Source organism: Serinus canaria, chromosome 2 (genome assembly GCF_022539315.1).
Source record: "Serinus canaria isolate serCan28SL12 chromosome 2, serCan2020, whole genome shotgun sequence".
NCBI lineage: Eukaryota > Metazoa > Chordata > Aves > Passeriformes > Fringillidae > Serinus > Serinus canaria.
In genome coordinates this window covers 134,155,483-134,165,826 of record NC_066315.1, presented here as the reverse complement: position 1 = coordinate 134,165,826, position 10,344 = coordinate 134,155,483, and the positions used below count along the sequence as shown (strand labels likewise).

Genomic DNA, 10,344 nt, shown 5'->3' with positions numbered 1-10,344 from the left:
CTTGAATTAGGGGAGTGGCTGTGTAGGCAAAAGAAAACTGGATAGGAAAGCCTTACAACGCTGTAGAGGCTGCCTCCTTCACCCACACTGGGCAGGATTGTGACTCTTGGGGATGGGGCTGTGCAGGGCTGGGAGCTGGACTCGATGATCCTCCTGGGTCCCTTCCAAATCAGCCTGCTCTGTGAATCAGGTTTTGTACAAAAGCTGTGCAAAATGTTCACGACACACAGGAATACACAGGCACTTTCCTGGCCTTCTGCAGCACAGAAGTGAGAAAATGAACTTCTAGCAAGAACGAGTGCCAGGCTAGAGCAAAGCCAAAGAAAGACATGGGAGACTATGGCCCCAGGCTGCTCATCATGGGCCTGGGTGGGAAGAGCAGGGAAGGGGCTCTGCTGACAAGTAGAAAGCCAGGATGACTTTTCCTCTGACAACACTTTATGTCCTAAAGTATTCTAGTAGATAAATTTTAAGAAAAAACATTTTGAAAGTGTCACTTTTCCTCTTTTCCCCAGACATTGTAGACATTAAAGCTCTAAACCCCTTCTAGTACTTTTAGGTACAATTGGTATTGAGCCAAGATAAAAGAAGCTGTTAAAAGCCTGTTACATACTCTTCAATATCTGCTAATTTCCAAGAGGATTCAGCAATAGCCGAGACTATTTATAGTTTATAGATGTACCACATTTAACATGGTACATCAATAAACTTGATTGCTGCAAAAAATCAGATATTTTCAATGCTTCTTAAAAAGTCAGTTCTTACTGACTTTTTAATTTGTTTGTTCCCTGCTGTAAATTCATTGAATAGTCTTCCTATTTCACACTGCTCAAGATAAAAATAAACCAAAGAAAGGAAAGATTTTGTGCTTTTTGCCATCAGACACCTGTTTATTGAAGCGTGCTGTGATGGCTGCAATGAGATTTGCACTGATGTGGGATGAGGGAGTCACTGGCAGGTAATTACTGCTATTAGCAGGAATTTTGGCTGCTCTTGGAAGGTCTTCCAGGTACTGCCCAGTGCAGGCACATATTAGAGCAGCTCCTCTCCTCACCTCTCATCTTCACAGGGAGTATCATCCCCTGCCCCACTCTGTGTCCATGGACATGTCCTGGCAAGCCTTGCTCTTTCTGAGATCACAGACCACTCCTCAGGCAGGTAAAGGGAAGAAGGATTTAGGTGTTCTCCTGGAGCCAACTCACCTGGCTAAAGTTAGGATGTATTAAGTACTTCATTCAGTTAGCCTACTCTTTTCACTCCCCAAGATGCTGCATTTTCTTGTAGGGCACATACAGGTATGAAAAGATTTCTGGTGGCTTCTGCAATTCTGTGAGCAGAAATGTCCTGACAATTCATACAGTGGGTGGGAACAGAGCATCCAAAGGTCTCACATGGCTGCACACTCAGAACAAGATGGGCCTCAGGCCTGAAAACAAGGAGAGAGGAAGCAAACTGAGAAAGAATATTTTACACTCTCACATAATCTGCAAAAACAAATGAAAACTAAGCCTCTTTGTAGATCATCCATATTTTTAAGATCTAAATATATGGGTTCACAAACAGCATTTAGGTAGTATTGTGTAAAAAAAGCATCATGAAAACAGTAACGTGCATCATCAAGGGAAGTGGGTTAAAGAGATGAGCTACACACTGCAGAATGAAAGTGCTGGTGTGTGGGAGAGCCTCTCCTTAGCACCAGCTGTGTGGTTAACCCCAGCTGGAGTCAACAGGGAAGGCAGAAGAAAATGCCCCATGGCCCTCCCTGCAGCCAGCCAGAGCATGCCCAGAGAATCCCTGAGCTCAGACACCAACATCACCCTCCTGCCATGTGTGCACCTGAGGCACCACGCTGAGAACAACTTTCTGATGCTCCACTAGAGCCCACTGCCCCTCAGAAAAGGAGGCTTCACCTGATTGCTTCTCCCCACCCTTCTGCACGCTTCAGACCCCCCAAGTCCCCCCACGCTTGGCACAAGGCACTTTGAACACAAAACTTCCCAGAGCTGGGCAGTGTCCCTGCCTGCCATGCCCTGTTTGGTGCATGGCCTGCCACTGCCAGCCTCTCCCAGCCCTCTGCAGTGCTGCCCTGGCTGAAAGCCACCCCAGCACAGCCCCATGCCCAGCAACGTGCTCTGGTTCTGGAGGACCCACAGCAGACACTGACATGTATTAACTATTACCTTGGATGACAAACACGTATCACCAATGGACAGTTTTGCAGAGGACAGGTAGGTATTGGTAATATCTTCCAGCTCAGTGCTGAAATGATCAGAATCCTTGATGACATTATAATTTAGGGCCATGCTGTGACTGGCAGGTTTCTTCTCCTGTTTCTGCTGGTAGTTGCACAGTTTCCTGAAGGCTGCTCTGAATTTCTGGGACATGAGATTGTAAATTACAGGATTGATGGCACTATTTAAATAAATACAGATTCTGCAAAATAGCAGGAACCAGTTTTCCTGGAAGGGCCTGGAAAGAAAGGAATTGACAACAACCAGGGTGCGGTAGGGCATCCACAGGAATGCAAATAGGATCACAACCACGGCCAGCATCTTGGTAACCTGAGGGAACACAGAGACAGAAGAGGGGCAGAAGGTCAGTACTCCCCTTGGCATGAACACGTGCATTCTTACACCTCCAGGGCCAAACCAAACCTCTGGACAGATCCTTCAGTCGGAATTTCTGATGAATATTTGGTTCAGAAAGGTTTGCTACAGTGGGAAGTACAAAGATCTTGGCTTCCAATTTTTCCTAGTTTTTGTTAAATTACTCTTTCCAGATGATATCCCAGTAAGCCAAGTGTTGTAGACCTTAGACATTTCCACTTCTTATTCTGGAAGAGGGTGTTGATTCAAATGGGAAAAAAGGACAAAGAGTATTTTTTTCCAAACACATTATATCTCTACCTTTAGACTAGTATAGCCTGTAGAGTAATTGAACATGAAGTATTTTTGGGTTGTCTGGTTTAACAGTCAGCCTAAAACAATGTCCCAAAGCCAAAAATACGGACAAAAAGAGAACAATTTAATTAATTTATTTTCCTCAAATCCTCAATATTTAATTAGATCTTAATTATTTGACGTTTACTCTGAAAAGCCAAATAAAGTTTACAGAGCCTGGGAAAAAAGGATTATCAATCAAACTTGATTGTTATAAGACCTTAATTCTATTACATAATTTTCTTTAGAAAAAAGAAAAGAACAACCTTTGGGAATAGTCAGCATAGCTGAAATGAAGTGAATGAGAAATAATAAAAAAAATTAAATCCACTTTAAAAGTAGTCTTTCTTTTGTAAATAATTTACTTCTGATGTAGACAGTATTCAACAGTCTCTACATTAAAGAAAGTCTGAAAGATATCAATAAAGAAAGTAGAAAGCACACAGAAATGTGACATGGGAGGATACGTTGGCACAGCCTCATGGAAGTCAGGAGATGACTTGGTTAATTGTGTGTAATAGGAAGTATTGGCACACATTTTGGTGAGCTACAACTGCTTCTTCTGGTTGTAGATTTATAAGAGTTTCAATAGACGACAACTCCACGAAGGTCACTCACACATGCTAGTTTTAGAAGTGGGCTTTAGTTTGAAGTTGTATCTAATTCTATTGTCCTCTGACTAGATAAGCTCATTATACAGAAACCAGCTATCACATTGCCTAATGAATGTATTTTCTCCTATCTTTCTAGAAAGACACACTTTTAAGCCAATTTGTTTGGTTTGTTATAGGTATTATAATAAAGAACGTGATGAAAATCAAAGTTACTCCACAAATTGAGGTATCTTTATCTATTTATTGGTCTTTGAATGTGCATATTCAAAGGCTAGAATTTTATCTTATAGTTCTTCCCTCACCCTTACCTTTGTTTTCTCTACAGCTGTGTTCAGTGGAAGTAAAAGAATAAGACTGAGAAATGCTATGTCCTTTTTTGTCACTTGACTGATACATTTCATTATGAGTTCTACACGGTTTCTTTTCTAATATTCTGTGCACAGTCATTGTAATAGAGCAAAATACAAACGTGAATGTTCCAGGTAACTCAAAGGATGATCTCTCCTTATCTCCACTTCTGACAGGGCCATTCCTGTGAACATGGTGGCAAGGAGAGAGTTGACCCAGTACGGACCCACTCTGGCTCTCATCCCTCCAGTTCAGCTCCAGCCTGTGCCTCCAAACTGAGCAAATCCATTCAGTGGAGAACAATCATTCACTGTAGAAAACAATCCACATTTAAAGGAAGAAAGCCACCATTTGTGGAGCCTGGGTGAACAATGGGACAGAGCCAACCCAACAGATGTATTCCATCAGCTCAGGCATTCAGGCCTAACAGCCTACACAGGCATCAGAGTACTTTGCTACCAGAAGCTCAGCAGGGCACTCCATTATGGTACCTACCAGTCATTGGCAATTTACATTTCTTTCAGGAAAAATTGCTCAGACAATCATTTGCAGTGTTGCAGCTATCAGCTTGAGTGTGGACTAGAAGTGAATTATTCTTACTGTCAAGGAGGGGGTAATTCAGAGTCACACATTTAACACTGTACAGCAGTGAAAAAAGACTGTTACTGCTCAAGTGCCTGTATCCCATACACTGCAAATACATATATATCTATATTATATACGTATGTTTGTCTGTATGTATGTAGTATGCAAATTATGAGCTGAATTTGTGTATATTGGCATTTGGATGCACATTTTCTTTCCAACACCATAAGCTTCTATTGCTGGAAACAAAGCATTCTGTAGAGCTGGTTTTCATTCTCCTCAGGTTAACAAACCAACTCATGTACTCATATGCCTTCACAGAGTCTGCCTGCAGTGCAAGAGAAGAGGCAGAACCCGAGGATGGCATCTCTTTGGTGGCATCTCTTGGTGCTCCACTCCATACAGGACAATGAGGAGAATTCACTATAATTTTAAACTATCTGCAGTACATATCCTTGCAAAGCTGCCAAAAATAACTAACCTCTCAGAAGGTCTCTAGTGCCTGTCAGAAATTCAGTTTCCTGATCCATCTGACCGGCTGTGCTTGTGTCTGAGACACACGATGAGGCCCCGAGTTCAGGCAGTGATTTGCTCCTTGGTAAATCCTCCTTCAGCTGGATCTGGAGGGGTTCTTCATGCTCAGCTACCTCAGACCACCATCTATGTGCAACAGGCAGCAGTTCTGAGGAGGTGTTCTGGCAAGGCTTACTTAGTCCCAGCATGGGGGTTGTCACCCCACTGCAGGGTGAGGCACCACTTGTCACCGACATGTTTCATGAAAAATCTTTTCCTTAGGATTTTTCCTCCTGAGAAGCTGAGAGGCCTCAGGAACAAACTGTAAACAGTTCTTATCTGCTGCTGTGGAATGCAACAGGGGGAATCTGTGATTGGTCTCATCTGGTTGTTTCCAATTACGGGCCAATCACAGTTCACCTGTCCAGACTGTCTCGGTCAGAGACAAGCCTTTGTTATTCATTCCTTTTCTATTCTTAGCTTAGCCTTCTGCTGAAATCCTTTCTTCTATTCTTATAGTATAGTTTTAACATATTATCTACCATAAAATAATAAATCAAGCTTTCTGATACACGGAGTCAACTTTCTCGTCTCTTCCCTCATCCTGAGACCCTTGTGAACAAGACCACACCACTCAGGACTTCTGACACAAATTCACCTCAATTTGCTTTATAGGTGAACCCATTATCTAAATACCTGACTGAGGCCAAAGCTGCATTCTAATCCACACCAAAAGTCTTGATTGCTGAACATAAATTGTTTAGAGGAAAGTTTGGTCCTCTTTGTTTAAGTAAAATGCCATATCCTTTTCCGAAACACTTCATATGAAACAGAACTAAACATACTGGGAAAAGGCTAATTATTTGACATCAGTGGAGTGCTAAGAGGATAAATTTTAAAGTAACATGTTTTTATTACATGTAAGCATACACCAAAGCTCCCTGAAAGCAGCAGCACTACATCCTCAGTTATGAAGGTGAGCATACACTGATTGCCCTTTTCTTGTGGATGTGCACTGTATGTCCTATGCTCAGGGTACAAATTATTCTGGGAGATTGAAAACATGGTAAAAAGACTTTGAGCAATTTCAGCTTTGTCCAAATTTCAAGTGAAGTTTGAATGGTAACAAAAGAGCTTGAGATTTAATATGGTCCTGCCTGCATATAAACATTCTTCAAGCCCTATGTTTTTATTTCTGAGGACATTCTAAAGAATATTTAAAATATATTTTACTAAACAGAGTCCAAATAATTTAATTCTGAATTAGTATCCTCTTTTTCCTTCCTGCTCCAAAAGCTTCCTATTCTAAGGGAGAGTTTTCATTAAACATTTTCATTATCCTGGTACAAACAGTTTAGTACTGCTTCCTTCTCCTTTTGAGTACTAATCTTTCTTACACTGATAGTGTAAAAAAAACCAAACAATAAAACAATAGTCACTCTGGTGTTTTAAAGCATGTAATAACAGCTTTCCTCTTGTACCTGGTCATGTTCATTGCAACACACAGAGACTGTATATCTCAGTCCATGATTTCCTAATCAAGAAGAAGTTGTGCAATGAGGAGGATAATTCAATAAATAGAAGGATTAAAGTCTTGATATCCTAACACCACAAGTGAAACCAAGTGATAAGACTGAAGATTTCATGTAAGCTGTAAAACTTATCTTGCACTGCAAGATGAAATCAGTGCTTGCTGTGCTGTGAGAGAACAGAGGGATTTCTCTGGTGAGCAGGTCACGACTGCAACACTGTCCAAGAGAGGACTTTCTCCAGAGGGTAATCTACCTGTTACTCCTGACCATGGATAGCCATGGTCACCTTAGATGATTTGATTGGACTAATCAACTAACTTTGTGAGATACACATACTGTTAAGTGAGCTGGATTCCATCTCAAGTTTAAACCAACATGTTTGCTATGTAAGGCTGCATTTATTTTTCTCAGTCACCTTGATATCTGAGGAAAGTAAGAATTCCTTTGGGGAAAGTATGAAACCTACATGCCAACATGTAATTCAGTATTCATATTATGAATGGAAAAGAAAAAAATATCTGTAATCTGTGGTCTGCAGGACCCACACTGAAACAGAGGAAAAGGGTGAGAAGGAAGGAGTGACAAGGGACCAACCTCTGGAACCTGACTGCAGCACTGGCTGGCCCCACACTGCTGGTTGCTGCAGGGAAGGGACCGAGTGTAACTTGTGGCTATTGCAGCAGCAATGAATTGGCAATTTTAATTTTCCCCAAGCTGAGTCTGCCCTGCCCATGACAATAACTGACAGTTTGTTTGCCTGTCCTTGTCTTGGATCATGAAGAATAGGAGCACTTCCCAGTTTCTTTTCCATTCTCAGCTGGAGCCAGCCCCCTTACAGAAACATGCATACATTTAATTTAATGGAAATGTTCTTGGACAAATATGAGAATGGCTACAGAAGTAGGAAGTTCACACCACATTTGCAGACAACTTTTTCTACAGATCACATGCTGGGTATTGTACACTCCTCAATCCCTGTAGTGCAAACACAAATCCAGGAAGACACAGAGTTTCACATTTCAGCAGGACTCACTGTCAGGCCAGACTATATTGTCAGCTACATGTGTCCTTTTCAGCATGGCAGGAAATTTTCCCTTTTGTGTCTTACTAACTGTTGAGATTCTAGAGTTTTTTTTTAATATATACTTGTTTTTATCTTGTTTTTCTTCTTCTAACACCACTGCCTATCTTTTGCATGTTGCTATTATACAAAAAATATTACTAATTGTGCCACACTATCCTTGCTTTTCTTCCTGTGTTGTACTATATGCAAATTCTAGCTTTACTTATAAGGCAGCTGCTTTAAGCAATCAGGTTGCTTAGGCTTTTAGAGAAAGCCTTGCTGTCTTTACAAGACATAAAAGATATCACATTATGAGCTTCACTTTTTGGTTTCACGATATAACAGTGTCCATATTCATCAGTGTTCAATATAAAAGATTTGTCTGATTTTCAAGTGATACTAGCACATGTAATCAAGTATAAAGTGATATTACCTTGAAGAGCAGGTTATCTTCTTCTACTAATTAATGGACAAAGAAAAACAACATTAAACACTTCCTGATTATTAACTATAATTGACAACATAATTAAATTTAACCTAGCCCATGTATTTGTGTTGTGTTTCTAAGCATAGCTCTAGTGGTCTCTGAGGGCTCAGTGCTCTAGAAGGCAGCTCAGTTAACTTTTGAGGGTTTTGCCATCTCTTTGATAAGAGAACATGGTCCCTATCATAAACAGTAGAAATAGAAGCAAAATAAGAAGAATATAAAGAATATTAAAGAATATTAAGAAGAATATAAAGAATATCTCAAAGCCATCTGCAAAAGATGCACCCTGTGTTTCCCATCACTGCACCAGCTGTGCTACCTGCTGCACACCATGTGGTTTACTGCAAACAGCCAGCAATTAATCTGCTAACTATATTTCACTGGTATTATTACACACAGCAGCATACATATTCAATTATATAAAAAGAAATTATTCAAACCTATGCCTCAGTTTTGAGCCATCAGCACAAAAAATATATAATTTCTGAGAGACAGAGAAACAAAGATATTTAGCATTTACAAAGCAATTTATACACAGACTTCCTTGAACAGACTTTTCACAGGAGAGTAGAGACAGGAAAATTTACATCTTGACTGCATGTGCTGAGTGACATAGTGCCTTAGCTGGGACTCAGCCTCAAGTGTCCTGAACTCCCAGGACAGCTCCTTCCCTTCAAATCTCAAAAATAAACCTGGAGTCACTTTGTATATTTGGCAAGATTACTAACAAGCTGTAATGTAAAGAAATTATAGTTTAAAATGTTTCCATCATATCTGACACTTCCTAATTGCTTTCTGATATAGGAAATAAAATACTGTTTCTTCTCTTTTGGTTTTTGCAGTATGTAATAATGTACAGGCAAGGAAAAAACCCCTATTTTTAAGTATATGTGTATGTGATTTTAAACTTGACTACTTAAAAGAAAGAAAGAATATATTTTACCTCTTTCCACAGCTTCAGACAAGTGAGCTTTAAAACAAGTTGTTTAGGTTTCAGAAAGCCATTTCAAATAGTTGTTCCTACCTGCCTTCGAGAAGCAATAGTGCTATTGAAACTCCTGTTAGTCATCTTGGAATTCACAGGCTTGCTTTGGTGAGCCACATCATTCCTCCAGGTCCTAGAGTTTTCTTTTGGGTCTGAAGGGATGGGGTTCAGGAACAGTATTCTTGCAATCAGGCCATAGAGCACAGTCGCCAATACCATTGGCACAACATAAAATATACCAAAGTCCATCATGTAGATAGGAGAGTAATAGCTCCTGGAGACCCTGTAGCCACAGGACACAACAGTGGTCTCTTTGTAGGCTACTGTGTTAAGGTCCAGCAAGAAAAACCAGAGCATACAGTATATGGAGGTGAAAGCCCAAACAAAAACAATGATCTTTTTGGCTCTTGAGAAAGTGCACAGGAACTGAGCTTTGATTGGGTGGCAGATGGCTATGTACCTCTCAATGGTGAAGGCAGCGATGGAGAAAGAAGAAGCGTTGATTCCCAGGTACTGGAGGTAAGTGATGCAGAGGCACCCGACGTAGCCGTACACCCAGGATCTGTACAGGCTCTCTGTGATATTGGGCAGTCCTGCAGCCACAAGCACCATGAGATCTGCCACGGCCAGACTCACCAGATAGCAGTTAGTGGGAGTTCTCATGTGCTTGGTTCTGAGCACCACCAAAACCACCATGACGTTGCCCACGATGCCCAGCCCGCAGATGAGGAGGACCAAGAGGATGGTAACCACTTGGTATTCAGCTGTAATGACCTCCTGGCTCGATAGTGGCAGCCCAGTCTGGTTTTGCTCGTCTCCTGTGCCATTCTCCATCTTCACCAGCCCAGCGCTGCTTCTGCCAAGCACTCGATCTCAGCACCTGCTCTCCATGGTCCCCTGCAAAAGGGTCACTGGAGCAGAGTGTGGGTGAGCTGCAGCCCCAGAACACGTTCTCCATGCAGTCACAGTCCCATCCCTGTACCTCCACTCCCCTCAAGCACCTGAACTTTCAGTCTTTGTAAAGTCAGCTATGAGATGGGTTAACCCCTCTAAGGCTCCAGCTCACTTGCACAGGCTGAAAGCTGTTTCCTCACAGCTGGTCTGAGGCATTCATGACAAGCCAGCCCGTGCAGGTGGGAGTTCCTGCCGGCCCCGGCCGGGGAAGCGGAGCCCCTGCCCCGCCGCTGCCGCGCTCCGCCCGCGCTGAGCCGGCCCGGGCTCCAGCAGCGCCGCTGGCCGGGAGGAGCCTCCGCGCTCCGAGGGTGGGGACAGCGACAG

The 10,344-nt window shown here is 42.1% G+C and overlaps 1 protein-coding gene across 1 annotated transcript; it reads right to left on the bottom strand.

Moving 5' to 3' along the window:
- Window positions 1-1,403: 1,403 nt before the first annotated feature.
- On the bottom strand, window positions 1,404-9,900 carry TRHR (thyrotropin releasing hormone receptor). Its single transcript, XM_050971039.1, has 3 exons — window positions 9,106-9,900; window positions 2,165-2,561; window positions 1,404-1,426 (listed from the first exon to the last, which is right to left on the bottom strand). The coding sequence occupies exons 1-3, from the start codon at window positions 9,898-9,900 to the stop codon at window positions 1,404-1,406; spliced, it is 1,215 nt and encodes a 404-aa protein (XP_050826996.1).
- Window positions 9,901-10,344: the final 444 nt, after the last annotated feature.

What these genes read in the sequence shown, in the direction of transcription:
- TRHR (XM_050971039.1), bottom strand. Translation starts at nt 9,900, where the DNA reads ATGGAGAATGGCACAGGAGACGAGCAAAACCAGACTGGGCTGCCACTA. An exon ending in CTATTGCTTCTCGAAGGCAG is followed by an intron (nt 2,562 to 9,105) that starts GTAGGAACAACT and finishes GTGTTCCCTCAG; the next exon opens with GTTACCAAGATGCTGGCCGT. An exon ending in CAAGGTAATAGTTAATACAT is followed by an intron (nt 1,427 to 2,164) that starts GTCAGTGTCTGC and finishes CCTTGTTTTCAG; the next exon opens with GCCTGAGGCCCATCTTGTTC.